Below are 23037 nucleotides of genomic sequence, written 5' to 3'. Positions count from 1 at the left end.
ATTAAAACTTCCTCTTTTAGACTAACAATTTCTCTTTTAAGGCATATCCTCTCGATTCTTGGCTCTTTGTTCTCTTCCATCGCTTTGCCAATTGTGGTGACAATTGCATCAAGAGATGAGAAGGTAACAAACCTAGGTTCCTCCTCTACATCCTTCTCTTTAATCCATCCGTCCGACCAATGGACATGACATCTTGGCACCATCTCTACTCAATACTTCACCATGGCTCTGCTACTTGTTAATTTTAGACAATAGAGAAATTGATTAAAAATAAAAAATGAACAAACAAGAGACACAATATTTATCGTGGTTCTACAAATTTTCCTTCATCCACACTCTAGTAGGGAATCACTTATTATTTAATATCCAACACAATACAATACTAGAAGCATCAATTTATTCACTCACACACATGCTTCAAGGCAAGAGCCATGAGAAGTGACTATTGGACTTCACATTCCCAATATATATAAGTATGTGACCTATAAATTTATGTCATCCATCACTCCCATTATAAGATACCAAACACAATAACATCCATATTATCATCGTGTATATTGTAAAGCATGCATAAATAAAAACATATACATCACAATTTCCTTACCTAGATATCTCTCCTACCATCATAGACTAACAATCACTGAATCCAATGGTGTTGCACCAAGGGATGAGGCTACAAGTTCATTAACACACTACTCTCCCCTTTCTTACATATGCTTTTTTACTTAGAGAGTGAATGCTCTAAATTAGATCTATGTGTTCACCTCCTCAAGGGAGTACCATCTTTCTCCTCCTCCCATCCCTAGTTGACATCTTCAATTGGTCCCTCATGATCCTTTGATCTAGGCTTCTCGTCTTCCTCTTCATCAAGCTCCTTAATATCCTTAGTTGCCTCCTCAATCTATAATCTTGGTCTCACCCATTTCTTACAAACACTTGTGGGGTGATCTATAGGAAATATGAGGTATACTCCATGATAACTCAAGTATTGAGTATATACTCCTTATCCATGTTAGAATCCTCAACATTTAATGAAATGTAAGCATCTTGTCTATCCCCATATCCTAAATATGTAACCTCAATATCATGAAATGTTACTCTAGGATAAGCCCTTTGGTCTCACTTTGTATTCATATCCTTCATTATTTATCAAAACAGCCCTAGGATCACCATACTAGAGACCAAATTATCTCCTTTATATATCTAAATAAAATGAGACTATAATGTACTTGTGGTGATCCTCTACATCAAGACAACTCCTATTTGCATTACAAGTGCTCATAATCTCTCTTGCATTTCCTATTGTACCTCATTTACAATTCCAACAAGGTTATTCATTCTATATTTAATCATTTATATAGGAACATTGTCTTATCTTTTTACAATTTTAAGCATGAAAGGAACAAAAGCCCTAAAAGAATAGGTGTTTCTTTGACATCTTTCATTAAAGAATTACGACTTATTTGTCTTAAGATAGCTTTGTATTCTAATGTACAAAAAAAAAATTCACCCCACTTGATTTCCATTTCTTCTTATACAATTAAGAATTTTAAAAGTTTACAACTATTACAAAAAGTAAGTAAACAAGCATATTATTGTAAACATTGAAAGCCTAAGAAAGTTATTCAGCATTTAGAATCTATATAATATTAATGATTTTATAATTAAAGTTTTGATAATTTAATTCTTCCTCTTTCCAATATTCCCTAGAAACGCATTTTAAAAGAGATGAGAGGGGATTTTAAACATGGAAAGTGATATAAACCTAGGGCAACATCCCACTTGCAAGTGCAAGACAAATAAACTATTAGATGCGCATGGAGTCAACGTCATTTTTATGAACGTTCCCTATTCCTCAATTTTCTCCACCATCCTCACCGTATATCCTTTGAAAATTAAGTAAACCCGTGAAAACTAATTTAAAAGTACAATTGACTCAAAAAATTAGATAGAACGACGAAATCCGCAACTTCCTTGCAACTTCCATCCTGCTTAAAAAAATTTAGTCGGCCAGTGGAATCCGCAAGCATGCTTTGAATTATGATTTCAAAATCCTCAGAATGTGGCTTTCAACGTCATACTCTCCTTCCGCGAAACCCACAAACGAAGACAAAGAATACGATTCTTCGCCTACTTAAGCTCTACATGTAAAACCCAACATTTCCATCCCGCTGTTCTTCCAAATAATTGAACAGTTATCAAAATCCAATCTTTCCATCACACTGTTCTTCCAAATAATTGAACAGTTTATAGCGTTCCGTTAATCATCTGTTTGATCAAATTTTTGTGTAAAAATGAAGACGGAATCGAACGTTTCAGGACCATCTTCTTCACAAATTTTATCCCCGTATCGTAAACTGAAGCCAGAAAGATTGAATTCACCCGCTGTGGTTTCATTTCACTGCGATTTGCAGATGCCCATGTCGCCCACAAGAGCCGTGAAACGCCTGCTCTTATCGCTCTCCAAAAACACGGTGAAATTGGCCTCCAATTTGTCGCCTCGAAAGCGGGCTTCTCCTCCTCCTTCTGCGGTCTCTTTCAATTCTCCGCCGCCAAGATCGTCTTTTGAATCCACCGACGGCTTTGTGGAAGAACTGAAAGATGTTTTCCGGTATTTGGATTCGGACGGAGATGGAAAAATTTCATGGGTGGAGTTGCAGTGCGCTCTGGCTTGTGTTGGTGAGGAGGCGGAGGAGGAGGAATTGAAAGAGATGATGAAAGAGTTGTGTGATGGAGATGGGCGTATTGATTTGGATGGGTTTATAAGGCTGAATTGTGAGGAGAAGGCAGAGGAGGAGAGTGAGAAAGAGTTGGAAGCGGCCTTCAGGATGTTCCAGGGGACTTCGCCGGCCATTACTCCACGAGCTCTGCAGCGTACAATGTCCAGACTGGGTGTGGAAAGATCTCTCTCCATTAATCAGTGTACTGACATTATTTCAAAAGTTGATTTGGATGGGGATGGAGTCATTAACTTGAATGATTTCAAGCGCATGATGACAGGTGGGACTCCTTCGCTTCCTTGAAAGATCTTGTTTTATTCCACATAAAATGGTAAGATTGTGAAAATTCAAATCCTATGCTTTCATCAAATTTTTAGGATTTTTCTATGGTATTGAGGAGATGCTTATTTTCTAGGGCACGATGAAAGGAGTGAGTTCCTTCCTTTTCTTAGGCATGATGAAAGCAGGGGTTCCTTTGCTTTCTTAAAGATTTTGGTTTTTTTTTCACATAAAATAAAATTATTGGACAATAATTTAATATGCTTTTATCAAATTTTATCTATATTTATAGAATTGTGGAGGTAGATTATGAAAATGTCATCGTGTCATTCAGTTTTAGTGCAATGATTTCTAGTGGTATGCAGAATGATATTTTCATGCAAATATTATTGTAATATTTGATATTAGGGTTTTGTATGGATTTTTATGAAGTACTATTTTGTGTGGAATAGTTGCATCCATTTCCTATTACTACATAGAATTCAATGATTCGAGAGAAAATAATGCATAGTTGATAAAGATTTAGGATTAGCACGTGCTATTATTTCACAAGTTCTTGGACAATTTGTTGACCATATTTATGGGTGATAATTTTTAATATATAATTGTAGGTGGTTGTCAAATAACTTAATACATGCATAGTTCAAAGGATAGTTTAAAGTATCAAATGTTGAATGTCACTATTTGCATGCAATGCTTAAACAATTGAAATGTCCCTTTTCTGATTTTACATGATATTTCAAGCCTCAAATCAGATCTTTAAAATAAAACAACTAATATTCTAAAGATCCACCAAATTTCTCAAGAAACCCCAAATCGGGTATGCTGAAAATAGTGCCAAAAGCTTCACAACTTCACAAATTATTAATAAATCTGAAAATGGACATTTTTACAAAAATTTCAGCAGCATAATAGCCTACAAATTGACATTTCCAGATTTGTATAGCCTTTACACAACAGCTCAAAAATGTAGGACAAAAACTATGCTCATCGGGCTCCCGAAATAGCACAAAATATGCCTGGAAACACCACAAAAACACTAATAATCTATCTCAAAAATTTAATCACGTCCCAATACATATATTCAGCTCTATTTTAACATTTAAAAGTCTGATATATAGCAGCAACCCAAACTGATATGAAATACTCAATTGAAAACACCAAACTCATACAAAAAACACACCCAAAAACCCACAAATCTGCACTGTTCAGCACAAAGGCAAACTCTGTATGAGCATGCACATGGAATGGCTTCAAACTCCCATTCTTAGCCTTCCTAGAAACTTGCAAACTCCCGTTCTTGGGTCTCCTTCTCCACAGGTTTGGCAGCCTCTGAAGAACAACAAAGAAATGAGCAAAAATCAAGTTCTGGAATGAGCCCAAAATGCCTCCAAACCCCTTAAAAGAGGGCATAACCCTAACTCACGTCCAAGAGGGGTTAATAAAATATAATTTAATAATAATTTTTATTTATTAGTCCATTGGTTTCCAAAGATTAGCCCCTTTTGCCGAAACTTCACCTTTTTGGAGCCTGCCTGCCTTAACAAAGTTTATTATTTTTTAATTATTTGAAAATAGGACATGACAAGTCCTCCCCTCCCAAATATTGCTTTTCCTCAAGCAATGAAGGTTGGAATTCTCAAGAATATGTGCTCCCTCCCAAGTTGCATCCTCTAGGGGTAATCCTTTCCATTTGACCAAATGCTCTATGATGCTCCTGTTTCTCAATCTTTTCTCTCTTGTATCCAAAATCTCTTCTGGTATCAAAACTAATTTCCCTTCATCATCAAGAGGTGGTAATTCTGTAGATACTATGGTTTGTTGTCCTAGAACCTTCTTTAGGCAAGAAACATGGAAAATATTATGTATTTTGCTGTTTGGTGGGAGCTCCAATTCATAAGCTACCTCTCCTACCTTCTTGATGATTTTATAAGGCCCATAGAAGCTTGGCTTGAGTTTCTCTACCCCACTCCTCTTCAAGGTGCTTTGCTTATATAGCTGCAACCTAACAAATACCAAATCTCCCACCTCAAAAGATCTTTCAATCCTTTTTCTGCCAGCATATATCTTTTGTTGGTTCTATGCATGTTGTAGGTTATCCTTGAGGGACCTTATTATGTCTTGGCTTTGCTTGACGAAATCACTTGCTGCGGGTACTCTGCTATCAAAAAGTATTAGATCAACAAAGGAAAGGGCATCATAACCATAAAGAGCACGAAAAGGAGGCATACCAATAGACATGTGATGAGATGTATTGTAACAATACTCCTCTAGGTGTAACCATTTCACCCAAGCATGTTGTTGATTTGAAACATAGTTCCTCAAATATCCCTCTATCCATTTATTAACTATCTCTGTTTGTCCATCCGTTTGAGGGTGATAGCTAGTACTGGGAGTGAGTTCAGTTCTTGCCAAATGAAATAGCTCCTTCCAAAAAGAGCTGAGGAATCTACTGTCCCGGTCACTAACAATGTTTCTAGGCAAACCATGTAATCTAAAAATTTTCTTGAAGAACAATTCGGCCACTTGTGATGCCTTGAAATCAGATGTGATAGGAAAGAAATGTGCATACTTAGTTAGTCTATCTGCCACCACATATATGCAATCCTTACCTTGAACCTTGGGCAACCTAGTGATGAAGTCCATGGAAATACTTTCCCATTTTTGTTCGGCAATAGGAAGTGGCTGCAACAACCCTGCAGGAAAATTTTGCTCACTCTTGCTTTGTTGGCATACCATACATTCCTTAATGTGTTTAAGGACATCCTCCTTCATACCCTTCCATGAAAACCGCTCTTGAATTTTCCTGTATGTCTTGAAGTATCCCTGATGACCAGCCAAAGGTGTGTCATGAAAGGCCCTTAATATCCTCTCCTTAGTTTTTGACCCTGGCACTAAGAAGATCCTATTCTTGTAATAAATCAATTCATCAGCAACCTTGTACCTGTTATCATCCACTAACTTATCCAAAATCTTTGTGGCAAAGGAATCTTTAGCATACTCTAAAATTATGGAGACTTTCCAATCAGCAGAGATAGATGATAAGGAACACAAAGTGGGCTTTCTTGAGAGAGCATCAGCAACCACATTATTCTTTCCTTTCATGTATTCAATATCAAAATCATAAGCTTGTAATTTTCTTACCCATTTTTGTTGACGATCATTCAAATCCCTTTGGTTCAAGAAGAACCTGAGGCTATTATGGTCTGTCTTTACAATGAATCTCCCACATACCAAATATTGTCTAAACTTATGAAGTGCATGCATGATTGCCAACATTTCCTTATCATAGATGGAGTAACCTTTCTCTGATTGATTTAATTTTCTACTCTCAAATGCTATTGGATGTCCCCTTTGAGTTAGGACAGCCCCTATACCTTCTCCAGAAGCATCACATTCAACAACAAAAGGTAAAGAGAAATCTAGAATTGCAAGCACAGGGCATGAACTCATTACCTCCTTAAGCTTATCAAATATTTTTTGTACCTCTTCTGTCCAAAAAAAAACTCCTTTCTTTGTCAAATCAGTCAAGGGGGCAGCAAGCTGAGAAAATCCCTTGGCAAATCTCCTATAGTAGCTACACAACCCGAAGAAACCTCTCAACTGTGTAAGATTAGTGGGTGGAGGCCAATCCAAAATTGCCTGGATTTTTTGTTGATCAACCTGTACTCCTTTAGAACTTATAATATGTCCCAAATATAGGATCTCTGTCAAACCAAACTCACATTTAGATAGCTTAGCATAGAAGGATTGCTGCTCCAAAATTCCCAAAATAGTGTCTATGTGCTTTAGATGCTCTTCCCATGTTTTACTGTATATCAAGATATCATCAAAAAATACCAAAACAAATTTTCGAAGATGCTGGCTGAAAACCTTATTTATACAAGATTGGAATGTTGCAGGTGCATTAGTGAGTCCAAATGGCATAACAAGAAATTCAAAGTGCCCATAGTGACATCTGAAAGCAGTCTTTTCCAAATCTTCACTCCTCATTCGGATTTGATGGTACCCTGATCTTAAGTCAATTTTTGAGAAGTATACAGCACCATGTAACTCATCAATGAGTTCATCTATGCGTGGTATAGGATACCTATTTTTTATGGTCTTTTTGTTTAGAGCCCTGTAGTCTATACACATTCTCATTGTACCATCCTTTTTCTTGACAAGTACCACAGATGATGCAAATGGACTAGAGCTAGGCCTTATGAATCCCATGTCCAGGAGTTCTTTAATAGTTTTTTCAATTTCTTCCTTATAACCTCTTGGATGGCGGTATGCGGTTGTTATAACTGGTTTGGCACCCTGTTCTAACTCTATAACATGTTCAAAACCTCTATCTAGTGGTAATCCTGGAGGCAAATCATTGAAAACTATACTATGCTTATCAAGAATATTTTGAATTTCAAAATGGAGATTACCTTGATTCTTTGGAGAGCTTGTTGGTTGGATTATGACTCCTACTGCCCATGTTACTTGTCCTCTTCGAAAAGTCCTCTCCATCCTCTTTGCAGAGACTGCCTTAGGTGCTCCATTCGATAAACCTCTCAATATGACTTCTTTCCCATTGGAATGAAATTTAAACTCCATAGTTTGATGATTCATGTAATAGCCTCCGATAGAGTGCAACCATTGAACACCCAATACAAGATCTGTCTCCCCAATACCAACCACATAGAAGTTATCACATAACTCATAATCTCCTATGGTCATCTTGAATTGTTTCACCACCCATGTGCAAGGCATAGTGAATCCATTAGCTACCGTAACATTGAATCTCTCAAAATCTTCTGCTTTAAGCCCTCTTTTCATGACAAATCCCTCATCAATAAAATTGTGAGTTGCCCCACTATCAAGAAGAACTGCCAACCTTTGCCCTACTAGTACACCTCGAATTCGAAAGGGATGGTATCTTGGGACTCCCGATAATGCTGCTAAAGTGCCATCCTTGTTGATTTCTTTTTCTTTCTCTTCTTCTACCTCCTCCTTAGTATCATGAAATTCCTCATGCTCATCTGAATCGGATTTTGAAGTAACTTCAATATAGTGCACTTGACCTTTCCCCAAACATTTGTGTCCTGGAGCCCATGGTTCTCTACAAGTAAAACAAAGCTTTTTCCTTCGTAATTCACTCCTAGTCTCTTCATCTACCTTCTTTTTTGCCACATTTATCACATCTTTTGGTGGTAGTGTTGGGAAAGTCTTTTTCTGAAAATTTCCCTTATGTTGCCAAATATTTGGGTGTTTTTGATTAGTGATTGATTTCATAGGCACGCAAGTTTCAAGTTGCAAGCTTCTTTTGATAGCTTCCTGTAAGGTTGAGGGTGAGAAAGCCTTAACCAAACCCTTAACAGAATCTTCTAAACCATCAAGAAAAAGATAAACAATCCTCTTTTCACTCATATCAGTTACCATAACAACCACTTTTTGAAACTCTTCTATATACTCATTAACTGATTTGGTTTGCTTCAACTTTGACAATTCTTTAAAGTACTCTTCATCATCCTTGAGGTTAAATCTGTCTATCACTCTTTGACTAAAATCATCAAATGTAGTTACCTGATCATGACCTTGAGTAGTCATTCCATGATACCACCAATCATAGGCTGCATCTTCCAAGTGTAGACTTGCAAATTGAACAGCATCACTCTCCTTCATGGGGTTAAGTGTGAAAAAAGTCTGTAATTTTTGTAGCCATGCTCTAGCTAAAATTTTGTTTGTTCCATCAAAAGTAGATGCTATAAACTTGCTTATTTTATTTTTGAGCTCTGTTCCACTTATTTCATGCTCCCTCCTATTCTCTTTCTTGGGCATCAAAGTGTTCATCATATCCACATATTCTCTAAAAGGAACCAAACTACGAAAGTCATCATCTAAGCCATTATAAGTAGCTCTTAATGCAATCAAGTTACCTGTAACCTCTTCCACGAGATTAATGGTTGGATTTGGTACTGGTGGCTCATCTTTAGGCAAGAAAATAGTTTTGGTTGATTTAGATGGTGTGGATTTCAGATTTCTTGGCTCCTCTAAAGTGATCCCTTTCTCATTAATAGATGCAACTCCTTGTAGTTTTTCTGTCAATATTCGCAAAGCCTCTCTAGTTTCTGCCAAACTATCCACTGTTTGTTTCTGAGTATTTTGGATCTCTTGAAAAAATTTCTTTGCCATCTCATCTGGATCAGCCATACTTTTCCCTTCCTTGGATTTTGTACTTTTAGTTTCAACTGGAGGTTTGATCAAAATTTCTTTATTCTTTTCTCGCTGCAAATATCTTTTTTCTCTTTCACTTAGTTGCATGCGACCATAAATTTTGACATGCAACTGATTAGAAGCAACATGAAACCATAGAATATGACATGCAAGATCTGGGTAGTTGTCAAAACTAACATGCAAGATCTGGGTAGTTGTCAAAACTTACATGCAAGATCTAGGTAGTTGTTAAAACTGACATGCAAACTTCTACAAACCCTCAGGCTGGCAAGATCATGGCTCTGATACCAATGAAATGTCCTTTTTCTGATTTTACATGATATTTCAAGCCTCAAATCAGATCTTTAAAATCAAACAACTAATATTCTAAAGATCCACCAAATTTTTCAAGAAACCCCAAATCGGGTATGCTGAAAATAGTGTCAAAAGCTTCACAACTTCACAAATTATTAATAAATTTGAAAATAGACATTTTTACAGAAATTTCAGCAGCATAACAATCTACAAATTGACATTTCTAGATCCATATAGCCTTTACACAACAGCTCAAAAATGTAGGACAAAAACTATGCTCATCGGGCTCCCGAAATAGCACAAAATATGCCCGAAAACACCACAAAAACACTAATAATCTATCTCAGAAGTTTAATCACGTCCCAATAAATATATTCAACTCTATTTTAACATTTAAAAGTCTGATATACAGCAGCAACCCAAACTAATATGAAATACTCAATTGAAAACACCAAACTCATACAAAAAACACACCCAAAAACCCACAAAACTGCACTGTTCAGCACAAAGGCAAACTCTGTATGAGAATGCACATGGAATGGCTTCAAACTCCCATTCTTAGCCTTCCTAGAAACCTGCAAACTCCCGTTCTTGGGTCTCCTTCTCCACAGGTTTGGCAGCCTCTGAAGAACAACAAAGAAATGAGCAAAAATCAAGTTCTGGAATGAGCCCAAAATGCCTCCAAACCCCTTAAAAGAGGGCATAACCCTAAATCACATCCAAGAGGGGTTAATAAAATATAATTTAATAATAATTTTTATTTATTAGTCCATTGGTTTCCAAAGATTAGCCCCTTTTGCCGAAACTTCACCTTTTTGGAGCCTGCCTGCCTTAACAAAGTTTATTATTTTTTAATTATTTGAAAAGGGGACATGACAACAAAGACAAACCAAAATGTATATCTTATTAAGGGGGGCACTTTTTTTTTCTTCTAAACTTTCCATAAATATTTTATGCTTTAGTATTTTGGACAGCCACTTATCCATTCGTAGGGGTTATGGTTTATGTATTGTATGAATCTCGAAAATGTATTATACTTTTGAGACCTCTCTATAATTGGATGCCTCCATACATGTAATTGAAGCTTCTTATGAGATCATGTGATTCTATCATAAATATTTCTTAAATTTCATATGTTTATTTATTTTATTATGCATTAGTCGATGTAATAGTTTAATAAAAGTAGTACTCAATATATGGTCCTTAGTTGAAGAGGTACATCCTAAGGCTTCATGGATACATAATTCTTCATTCAAAAACAAAATTATAACTTATATGTGATTTGTAGAAAGCATTTGTTAAAATTTTAAGTAATGAATGACTAAGATAATCTGATAAGAATTAAAAATACCTTAATTTGATAAGAATCCAAAGTATCTTAGTTTGGCAAGAATAAAAAGCACCCTCCCTATTAAATTGTAAATAAGTAGTCCTTGAAAGTGCTTGTTTAAGTTGTTTTCATGTATGATATGGATGTTTCTCATAATGTACAAGCCCATTATAAAATTAAAATCTATCAAATTCAACAAGCAAGATCCTAAGTTGATTTCTTCTCTATCATATATTTAAAACATTCATTGTCTCATCAATTGCAACTACTAAGGCTAATATATGTCACATAGTTTATTTTTTATTTTATACTTCTATTATTTGATGTTTTTATTAATTATTACTTTGGTAATGGTCCATCAAATTATGAACTATATTATTTTTCTTTAGGGAGACAAATATTGGATAATTGTAACTAATATTACTTCTGTAGAATTTTCTCTATAAAGTTGCAAGGCAAAGCTAGACATGTTCTCTCCTTGTAATTATTTTCATTATGTTTGTTAGGTTTTAAATATATTTCATGTGATTTTGAAAAATATGTTTTTTATTTTACATAGATGAGTCCATTACCATTTTCTATTGTGAGCATAACTTCTCCCTTCTCTAGGTCTCACATTTTCCTTGTAAGTTGGTGGGATTGTCATTAAGTTTCGTGACTCTTAACTAATCTTAATCTAATTTTTTATTGACATTATATGAACCTTGTATAACAAAAATCAAATTTAATTTTAATTTTAAAATAATTTTTAATCCTTGAATTAAGTACTAACCACATAAATATTGCAACAAAAAATAGTGCTATATTACTCAATTCATTAACAAAATTTAAAATGTTTTTATTATTATAAATTATATTATTCGTTATCCCCTCTCCCTCTTTAAAAACTCTTTTTTTTACACACAAATTAACACAATCCTCATTTGCAATTCAATGCACTCATATTGGTGCAAGAGCACCTAGGTAGGCTAAGTGTGAAACCTAGGTATTTCCTTATTTTTGGCTTGTAGTGATGCTGGCCACATCACTAGTCTAATAATGGGTCCTATGTGGTCCTTAGGTGTGTTTAGGAGACTTGGCAAGACCCAAAGTGACCAAGTTGCTAGAAGTTGCCGACTATTGTCAACTAGGTGACTTAGGTTCGGTAAAGGCTAAAATGGTCTAGAAAGGTTCCAATGGCTTTGAATAGTTTATTTTAAGTCATTTTATTCATATTATATGTCTACTTGGTCTTTGTTCCAAATTTGGAGTTCTAACTCCATGTAGAACAAAAGTTGCTAAAATGTTGTCATGTTGTCATGACAACATTTTCTTGCAAAAAGCAACTTTTTGCATTTTTTGAGTTTGCAACGTCCTAAATGTTTAGAAAAGTTATGGAACTGATGGATGATCCTTTAAAAAGGTTAGGACAACCATTTTCATGGGTTGGGCAAGTTGGTTTTGCATTTTGTACGAATTGTGCAAGTATTTTGTTGCCGATTTTATGCATTTGAAGGAATTTTTAATAGAGGAGGGTTGAATGGCCTAATTTTTGTGTTGGAAAAGTTCTAAAATATTTTTTTTCATCTTTTTGTAGTGTTGGTTTGATCATTTCAATTTTTTTGTATTAGTTTAGAAAATCTTTTTGTTCTTGCGAAGTTGCTGATCTGAACAAGGTTGCACTTAGAAAATGGGATCTTAGGGCCTCTACCCACCATTGGAAACCTCTAGTATTTTGGGAATTGGAACTAAGGTCCATGTACATTATGTACTAGGAAGGAGGGCCCTTGGAAGCATCAGCAAGCACTTTTAAAGTGATGCCCTAGGCAAGCCAAATGCAACTTGGTTAGGGATCAGAGTTGGAAAAATAAGCTATGGAGGGAATTGAGAGTTCAAATGCCTCAATCCGGACACGCAGCGATTAAGGAGAAGGTCTAACCTTTCTCCAGTCCAAAGGAGACGTCTTGGAAAGGTGTCTAAGGTGGTTTTCTATCACAACAGCAATAAAGCCTTTGAAACCCTCATTTTAGCCAAATTTTGTACTTTGGTTGTACGGACAGTTTGAGGGTTGGAAAATTACAAAATCTTGAGGTACTCCGAAAAGGGTATCCATAAATATAATTTTTTTGCAGGGTTGTTAAGAAGTTTTCCAAGAAATCTTGTTGCTGGCTATTTAGGAGGGCTAATTCCTAGTAGCCTTTTTGGAGCATTTTGGTGTTTGAAGCCTTGTGGGTTGAATATTCCCCTTAAATCAAAATTTTTTGGGATCTTGGATGTTAGAAGGAATCCAAAGAAACCATAGATGACTAGTTGGCACCCTTGGAGGTCTAGGTGGACTTGAGGGTTGATGGTGGACTGGGGAAGGCTAGTGAACAATGATGTTACTTTGTTGGTGTGCCTCCAACTGAAGGAATAGGATCTCTTGAGCAAGATCCTAGGAAGCATAGGGTGCATAGAAGCCCTAGTGGGTTAGGTGAATGACCTAGGGAATCCCTGAGAAAGCTTGGGGTTTGGAAGCAAGGTTGGGGTGTTACATCACATATGCTAGCCCCTAGAGATTTATTTGCAATCCCCTTATGCAATGATTCTTTATTGCTCCCATATTTTAAGCTTCCTTTATGCATCTATACTCTTTAATTATTCTTTACACAACCCTTTATTATAAGGCTAATTGTCCATAACTCACCTTTCCCTAGCCACTACTTCGCTTCTACCATGACTCCCCTTCTTCCTTATGTACACTCTACTCCTTAGACTCTCAATTCTTATAAAAGCCCTAAAATATATCTATTTTTTCCTTAATAAAAATCTGCTCTGAAGCAAATACACACACAATATAAGAGGCACACCCCTAATCCTCCTCCTATGTGTGTGTGTGTACACATATCTATATGTGTGTATATGTATACATATATGCACATATACATACATACATGCATATATGTGTGTGTGTGTGTGTACATATATGTATATATTGATATATAAGTGTATATACATATAGATATATATGTATATATGTACACACACACACACACACACACACACACACACATATATATATATTTATTTATTTATACGTGTGTGTGTGTGTGTGTGTGTGTGTGTGTGTGTGTGTGTGTGTGTGTGTAAACTATTTAAGAATTCATTATAAAAATTGTCAATGTTGTGATCTACCCCCTTCTAAAAATCAAAAACAAAAAATTCTAGATGCACCAATTTGCTCCCTTCCATTTTATAAGAATCAGTCACAAATTTTCAAAAATAAAACCTTTAAAAGACTTCACTATTTAAAACCTCAAATCTAACTTGTATGATAATGTAGTTTAAAATTTTTAATTGGAAATTTTTTCCACATGGATTCCCCAACATTAGAAACTCATATTAGGAAAAAAAATGAATAAGTCAAACTTATTAATATAATTTGTAGTTCTTGTGATTGTTTCACATTTACCTCTTTGTTGAACATCTTCCTAAATATGCTTAACTAGTTTTGCATGCAATCAAATGTCTCTCATATTGTTTGTTCATCTTTTTATTCCTCTTGTTATGTATTCCATTCCCCATCAATATGTACAAGAAAAATAAAAACTTGAATGTAATTTAATTTAGCTAAAAGATCCAAATTTTTAATTACCTAATTCATTGAAATCATTGCAAAAAAAAATTGCCCATCCCTCTCTATAGAAGCAACATATTCCTCTTTTTTTATGCCTTCCAAAGATATTATTTTTCTATAAAAATATGTATCCTCAACATTCACATCAATGTTATAAAAATAACCATTGAATTCTTGTTTCTCATTCAACAAAAAATATTAGTTTAAAAACATCCATCTTCAACAATCTCTTTATCAAATAAGAGATCATACATAAACCCATCCTTCACATATCCATTTTATTATTCACTTCTAAATTCATCTTCTAATGAATTATTTTCTTCAACATTCTGTCATATACCAATATTATCATCAATAAACAAATAAGATTCACTAATGCTTAGACAAAAATTACATATTACCTCTTTTCACTTTTCTAATGAAACTATGTTCTTCTCTTGTAGAGCCTTTAATTACTAATACTCAACTTGCATGATAAAATATCAATCTTCATCCTTATATGACCAATATATTACCTCGATGAATCAAACATTTTCAAATGTCCTTACGTATTGTTTCCTCATTCTTATTGAAGGGTTTCAATTTGTGTTGAACTTCATCGTTCATCAATGTGTATGTGGTTGCATAAACATTGTGCATTTCCTTCTTAATCTTCCCAATAACATATGGAAAACATTTATTGACAAAAGATCTCATAATAGTAATATCAAGTACCTTAAAGTTAACTAAACATTGTTCACTCACCAAAAACATTGAGATAGGAAAAAATATATAAATAAATAAAGATGGAGATAGAGTGGAAGAGAAAAACATAACAATCTAAACATATAGGTAAAATGGGTGGGGGGAGAGAGAGAGATCATTTTTGTATAGATAACCTATGACAAATATAATAATGCCTAAACAATAAAGTAATATCTCATACAAAAAAATAAGAGTCAACAATTTCAAAAGACTTTTTCTTAACTTTTTATACAAACAACTCTTTATCTTACACTCTTAGGTGGACTTTGTCAAAAATAAATAAATAAAATTAACATTTTTATCAATCTTAGTATTTCACTGAAGAGGCTTGCCTATTGTGCTAGTTTATTTTCTTCTTCAATGGTTTGAGCATCTTGAGAAATTAATACTTATATCTTTTACTCTTATTTGGAGAAAATTTATACTAATAGTTACACTATTATTTTAATTTCCTTATTTCTAAAAAAAAATTTAATATGAAATATTATCTTCAATGTAGAAATAAAAAAAATTATTGCCATGTTATGTTATTTACAAGTTATGTTGGCTCTCCTTGTATACTAAGGTTAACATTATTATCAAGTATTCCATTTTATCAAGTTAAGTATTTAGAATTTGAAAGCACACACTTCTATCTATTTTCCTTTTGGTTGTCCATGAATGTTCAAAGACTAAAGAAAAGGAGTTCACTAGGAAAACTCCTAAATGACCCTGAACATTTCTTGTCTTTATGTGTTTGTAGTTTCAAGTGGCTTTGAAATTCAAGCCATTCATTTTGGAATGATGAGTGAAGGATGATAATTTGGGAGGAGAACATTTGTATGATGTGCTAGTGTCTAAATCATTGAGAACATACTTTTCTATTTCAAAGTTCTTCTTAACCTTTTAATTTGATTTTATTATTAAAAAAATATTTTTTTAATATTTTAAATAGATTTAAAAAATTGCAGTTATTTAAAAATTTACATCAGAAAATTACCAAATAATTTTGATCTAATGGTTTCTTTGCTCTATATTTTATAATTTTGAATGTAGAGATAGCTCTTGAGGTGGAACAAAAAGTAGTTTATTGTGAGCACTTGGAGAAGCTTTCTAAATACATTCAATCTATCATTCAACATTTATATCGTCTTATCAAAATATTGCTCAATAATTGAGTATCTACAATCATTTACTCAAATGCAACCAAAACCAAGTTAATGTTCCATCTGAAGTTAGTCTATATCTAGAAGTTTAAAATATATATCATTATTAATATCAAAATTTGATCTTAAGCCAAAGCATTGTTTCATTTTTTATGGACATGATCATATATGATACTTTATTCAAAAGACCTATACTGCTTTGCCTATTACATTTTATTTTCAAAATTATCTTACTTGTAATAGTGTAAACTAATTTATTATTATTTTAGATTATATTCTAAGGATTATACTACTTTGCTAATCACCAACCAAGATTCAAAATCCGACCTTAGCCCACATAAGTGTTGATACTGGTTCAAAGCTCCCATCAAAGAAAAACTATTATTAATTGCTTTTAAATTCTCAATCTTACAAGATCGCATTATAAAACAAACATAATAAAAAATTATCATTACAGCATTTTAGAAGACTCCAACCAGTCATAAAGAATAATTCTTTAATGCCAACCAACTCATGAGATTAGAGTCTGTTTGGCTGCGGGAATATAAAATGGGAATAGAAATACTTATTCTGGAATACTTATTCTCAAATAGAACATGGGGTTACGTATTCCTATTCTTGTTTGATGTGGAATTCACGGACTTAAAAAAGTATGTTTTTTAAAATTTAAAAAAAATTGGAATAGGAATACGTATTCCTATTCCAATTATGTAGGTGGAATAGTAAATCTTCATTTTTGGGCCAAAATTAGAATACACATTCCAATTTTATTCCTATTCCAATTTCAATTTGGTGCATCCAAAGAGAATTCAAATTTTTAAGAATATACATATGCCTATTCCACTTGTATTCCATTGCTAAATAGACCCTTACGGAACTATCTGCTCCACAAATGATTCTAAATAAGTTGAGCAATGAGTCCTCACCAGAATTAACTAAACATGAGCATCAAAAACTCCTCTTAAAAGACATTGATTCCTCATTTGTAAGGAATATATAATAACGAGGAAAATAGGTTAACAATATATTGGATGTGGCGAGCAAAATCCAAAGCTCCTTCAACAGGTGGGTCAGGCGAAATGAAAGTTGCATCAGCCATCTCAAAAGCCAAGTTTGTCATAATTAGCTGGCCATCCTTTACGAAGTTTCCTGGAAACTCCACATTCTTAATTTCTTCTTCTATTTAACACCGCACATTAACCCAATCTCTGAATCACTCAATGACCATCCATTATAACTCACTTTTCTATTCATCACTTGTTTTTCTCTCTTGTAACGATGCCATCCTCCACTTATCTTAAAGTGAAGGAACCCACAAGACTTTTGAAGCACTTCCTTAAATCCTTATCTAAACGCACCCTGAAATTGGCCTCCAATTTGTCCCCTCGCAGCTGTTTTGCTCATGATTCTACTCTTTCTATTTTCCACTCTTCGCCGCCCCAATCATCTTGTGAAGCACAAGAAAGAATGGTGGAAGAGTTGTGTGAGGTGTTTAAATGCATGGATGCAGATGGAGATGGGAAAATAAGTTGGGTTGATCTCCACAGTGCTCCGAATCGTGTGGTGGGTAAAGAGGAGGAGGTGTTGGTGGGGGAGAAAGAAGTGAGGGAGATGATAAAAGAGTTGGATAGCGAGGGAGATGGGTGTTATATTGATTTGGATGGGTTTCTACGCCTCAACCGTGAAGAGAGAGGGGAAGACGAGGTGGAGAGAGAAATGGCGGTGGCGTTCAAAATGTTTCGGGGAAGTTCAGACGTAGGAATTACTCCAGCGGGAGTGCAGCGTATGATGTGTCGTCTCGGTGTGGAACGTTCTGCCACTCTCGATGAGTGTAGTTTTATTATCTCTCAAGTTGATTTGGACGGCGATGGAGTGCTGAGCTTCACTGAATTTAAGCACATGATGAATCAATAATTTTATTTCTTCATTGTTAAAACATTCAGTGGTGGTGATGTTGTCTTCATTCAGATTTAAATTTCTATTGCTCGACTTGTACCTTTGCAAACTGTAAAATCATCATATGCTCAGGTTTGAACTCTGGTGCACTAACACTTGATTCTCAACTTAAAAGTATTAAAGTTCAAATGAGTGTTAGGGATAGACTAAAAGTGTTAAATAATCAAAGTTGACTTATTTTTCCAATTTTAAATTTTTTTGTTAGTGTGTAATGTTTAAAAAAGTGACTGTGTCTTTGTTGATCTAATATATAGGGAGTTTGAGTCTCAACACTATAATAAATAAACAAAACTTTCTATTTATAATTTATGAAAGCGTTACTTACCAACATCACTAATCACCTTAAAAGTTTACAGAGACTTTACAAAAGAAACCAGTCATTTCTGCCTTTTCTTTAATTATTAAACTAGCCATAGGTTTTGCGTAAGTTTCTTATTTTAAGCTCAGTTTGGAAAGGCAAACTTCACGAAAGTGGGGCCTTTTTTGTTAGCTCAACAACAAATGTCAAATGTGTTGGAATGTGTAATTTCCCCCTCAAATGAAATGTAAAGGCGTAATAGAGGATTCTAGAAATTGTTGGATTACGAATAGGGTTAGGTAAAATTAATATTTAATTCTGTAAAGTTCTAAAAGTCATTTGTGTAGATAGCTCTAGAAAAGTCTATTTGCTCTATGTTCATTAATTTAGATGTTTCTAGAAACAATCAAAGACCTCTATAAAAGAGGCACAATGTAATAGTTTTTAATTAAGACAATGAAATCATTTTATAATTTATGTAAGTGTCTTTAGTGTGTATTTTGTGTTTAATTATCATTGTGGATCCAATCCATCCACCCCCATCAAAATGAAATGATTTTTTAGTTAAAGTATGACTTGTGGCTCAATTATGACGCTTCCAGTGGTTGTTGCTCTGAATTGTATTACTTTGTCATGTTTAAGTCATACGTCAATTGTAAGCCCATTTAAATAGAGAAACTTGTATGTTTAATTATTGTGTCTTAAAAAATTATAGATCCTTTGTTCAAGGTGTAAGATGTGAGCTATATGCTTATCAATCATATTCTTTGAGCAACGAGGCATGTCGATAGACATTTGTTTCCATAGAAGTAGAAAAGAGGGATAACAAATAAGCATAATTGATTGGAATGTATCCTATGAAATATAGATTAAGGAGATGACATCTAAAAAATGTTCATTAAAAAGAGGATGATGGAAAATTCTTTAGATCAGTCCCCTTCCTACAAGGTTGCACATGTATTATCTTATACTTTTTCATACTGTTGAAAGTAAAATGTCAAAAAGGTGGTAGAATTGTGCTAATCATCATATTCATAAGATATGATGAGTATTAACTCTAATTGGTAATCAAAATATATATCTAAGAAGTGTGAGCTCTTGTAATTTATTGATTTTCAATGTTTAAGTTGTCTTTAATAGAAATTAGTAGAAAGAATTGTGCATGTTCAAAATAATTAGTACAAATGATAAATCATCTAAACTAATAGAATTTGGAATAATAATTGAACTTTATGAAAATTAGACTTGCTAAATGTAGAGACCAACATTCCCTTTTTTAGACAATAGCTACAACTTTTTCGAGTACTCTATTAAAGAGGAAAAATTCAAATACTTATTTTAGATAACCAACTCAAACAACGACTAAAAAAAAACAACCCATGTTACAACAATAAGATAATAACAATCCTAAATCTTTAAGGAACTCGAGTTACAATTGATAAGTATTCAATATTCTAAGACATAATTAAAGAACCGCTATAGGAACCTATAATAATTTGTTCCCTTAGGGAAAAACTTGCAAATGCCTTTCTATTGCAATATCAACTCTTTTTTGAATTAGATTTTCATAATCTCAAGAAGGGAATACTCATGCATTAGAACCTTTACACTCATCACACGACTTTTCCTCCTCCAAATAAACAAATTAAGGTTAAGACCTCCTTAAAAATACACAAGCACCTTGACTTACATTATTTGTAATTGTTAGGAAAAATCATGTTATAAACAACATATAAATATTAATAAATAAGAATTGTATAGAAATAAATTTAATGCATTATACAAGATAAAGATGGGAAAACCTTTCATGTGGAAAACTCCATAAAATATGATTTTATTAAAACACTTGCAAGTAGTCTATTATATATACTAAACCATACATACCCTTACTTTCAATACATGGCCCAAAATATCATTTACACATAGTCATACAACTCACTATAAATCTCCAAATTTTTACTCTCACTAGTCACACATTTTAATAAAACTCATGGATAAATAATTAAATATATGATAGCTATTAGATTATAATTATTTCAAATGGGGTGTACTTATAAGCATATACTAAATAAGATTTTATAACTTTCTATTAGAACAAGATATAATTTTTGGAAAGGTGTGACCCCTAATATTATTATGTTCCAATAGTAATTAGCTCATAAGCTTCCTCTATGAGCTTGTGAGTGTTTATATTGTTGGAATACTTGTCTCATACCTCAAAAATGTCATCTCATACAATGAAACTAGTGTCATTTTTCCACCAAATCATGCCTAAATTTTGGTTGAATTCACAATCAATCAAATGTTAATCAAAATTTTGATTTTTGTTTAATATTTGAATCTCCATATGAAATCAAATATTACTTGCAACTATGTAAATTTTTTTAGCTTATGTTGACTAATCAATTAAGTATTGTACACTTAACATGTATCTTCGTCAAGGTTTGAGGTCGGTTCAAGCTCCGACCAAGGGTTTAAGGGCGGAGCCCTATGAAAAATAATTGGGGCTATTTTTTCAAGGGTCAACATATTGTAACCAACTCTAGGCCTAATTTTGGAGGGTTAGGGATTTTATGCAATATGATGAAAAAATAGCTTCTTACTTCGATATTGAGTTACAAGGGATCACAAATTGTAAAAAAGTTAAAATTATTGGATAATAATATATGACTTGTTGTTTGGTGGGCATAGCCCAAGGATTGGGTGAACCACATTAAATCTTTGTGTCTTGTGTTCTCTTCTATGCACTTTATTATTTTCTTATATTAATTACATTTGCATGTAATTGTTATTTTTGTCTATCTAACCCTGAAAAATGGTATCAAAGCAAGGTTGTTTCATTTATCCTCTATAGGAAAGTCTCATGGTTTAGTGAGAGTCTCACGAGTGAGTGGGAGCAATGGTAGATGAGGATAAGCTGAAGGTTGAGAATTTTAATGGATAGAACTTTCAGTTATAGAAATAAAAATGGAGGACTATATTTATTAGAAGGATTTATGGTAGCCATTGGGAGGAAAGGTTGAGAAAAACCCAAATATGTCAGATGGGGACTGGAATATTTTGGACAAGAAGGCACTTGGAAGTATTTTTATGTTTGGCACAATCAGTAACATTTAATATTACAAAAGCTTCAGAAAAATGAGGAGTTGATTTAAATCCTAGAAAAGTTGTATAAAAAATCCTTCCTCTTCAATCAAGGTATTTCTCATGAATGAAAAAATTGGGGCTAATTTTTTAGGGGTCAATATGTTGTAATTGACTCTAGCCCTAATTTTGTAAGCGACAAAAATCTTGTATAAAATGGCTTAGTGTTAGGGGCTTTATGAAGTCTAATGAAAAATTATCTTCTTGTGGCAGTATTGAGTTGCAAGGGATTACAAATTGTAATCAAGTTGAAATCATTAGATTACAATATTGGACTTGATGTTTGGTGGATGTAGCCTAGGTATTGGGTGAACCACATTAAATCTTTGTGTTGTGTATTCTCTTATGTGCAATTTATTATATATTAATTATATTTTCATATAAATGTTATTTTTGTCTCTCTAATCCTAGCAAAATCTTGTTCAACCCTAGAACAGTTTCAATATTTCCTAATCCACTTTTTTTAGTGTAAACATATTAAAGTGACAACTGCAAGGATATTATCAATAACTTGCTACATGATCTCAATGACACTACATTTTATAATTTGAATGCCATTACTATATTATTTTTATTTAATTTTATTCTAAAATAATCAATTTTCTATCTATTAAAAATAGGTATAAATTTTGGAAAAGTTAACTCGTGGCTATAAAAAATTGAGTTGAAATATTACTTAGTTCATGCCTAAAAATAAACTTTAAGTGGAAATCATAATTTTTTCTCAAAAGGCTTAAAAAACTCCACTCTAGAATAATAAATATGGAATTTGTTAATTCATAACCAATTCGTCTAACACTTATAAGATCCACAACACATTATAGAAAATTTAATTATCTAAACTAAAAAATAATTAATGGATTATTCAAGTGTAGCAAGAAAGTAATATCTCATTTCCACTTCTTTTGAGTCAAAAAACACCTAGATCCCCTTCTCCTTTAGAGATTTATAAATAAAATGAACGAGGTTTTATTCCATATCATCATGGTGGTTGATAAATAAATTAAACATGTTGTTACATATGATTGTTCCCATTGAACACCAGATCTATTTTTATTGAAATTCTTTCCTCACTAAATATCATAAGAAAAGGTGTCAACCAGCAAAATGTAGATATTTCACAATCGCATGTCAGGAGATTGAAGTAGATCATGTAATGATCTAAGAAATCCCTATTTTTATCATTGTGCAAGTAAATAAAGAAAATAAGTAATTGATCCTAATTATGGGATTTACTCTTGCTCATTGGGACAAGCAACCCAAAATATTGATTACTTCACAATATTGTATCTTGAGTTTAGATATTTTAATTTATTGTGTATCTA

The 23037-nt window shown here is 33.4% G+C and overlaps 1 protein-coding gene and 1 pseudogene across 1 annotated transcript; both read left to right on the top strand.

Annotated features, from left to right (window-relative positions):
* The first annotated feature begins 2179 nt into the window (after nt 1-2179).
* On the top strand, nt 2180-3315 carry LOC149563811 (calmodulin-like protein 2 pseudogene; annotated as a pseudogene).
* A 14449-nt stretch (nt 3316-17764) lies between these two features.
* On the top strand, nt 17765-18330 carry LOC149563810 (calmodulin-like protein 2). Its single transcript, XM_089824076.1, has one exon. It carries the CDS (start codon nt 17782-17784, stop codon nt 18226-18228), a length of 447 nt encoding a protein of 148 aa, XP_089680202.1. The 5' UTR covers nt 17765-17781; the 3' UTR covers nt 18229-18330.
* The last annotated feature ends 4707 nt before the right edge of the window (nt 18331-23037 follow it).

The sequence above is a fragment of the Cupressus sempervirens genome, chromosome 4, assembly GCF_028749045.1.
Source record: "Cupressus sempervirens isolate cs-2001-9-10 chromosome 4, ASM2874904v1, whole genome shotgun sequence".
NCBI classification, from domain to species: domain Eukaryota; kingdom Viridiplantae; phylum Streptophyta; class Pinopsida; order Cupressales; family Cupressaceae; genus Cupressus; species Cupressus sempervirens.
The sequence above is the reverse complement of the archived record's forward strand: the minus strand, read 5'-3'. Positions and strand labels throughout refer to the sequence as shown.

Excerpts from the sequence above, each read along its gene's own strand:
- LOC149563810 (XM_089824076.1), top strand. The coding sequence starts at position 17,782 with ATGGTGGAAGAGTTGTGTGAGGTGTTTAAATGCATGGATGCAGATGGA.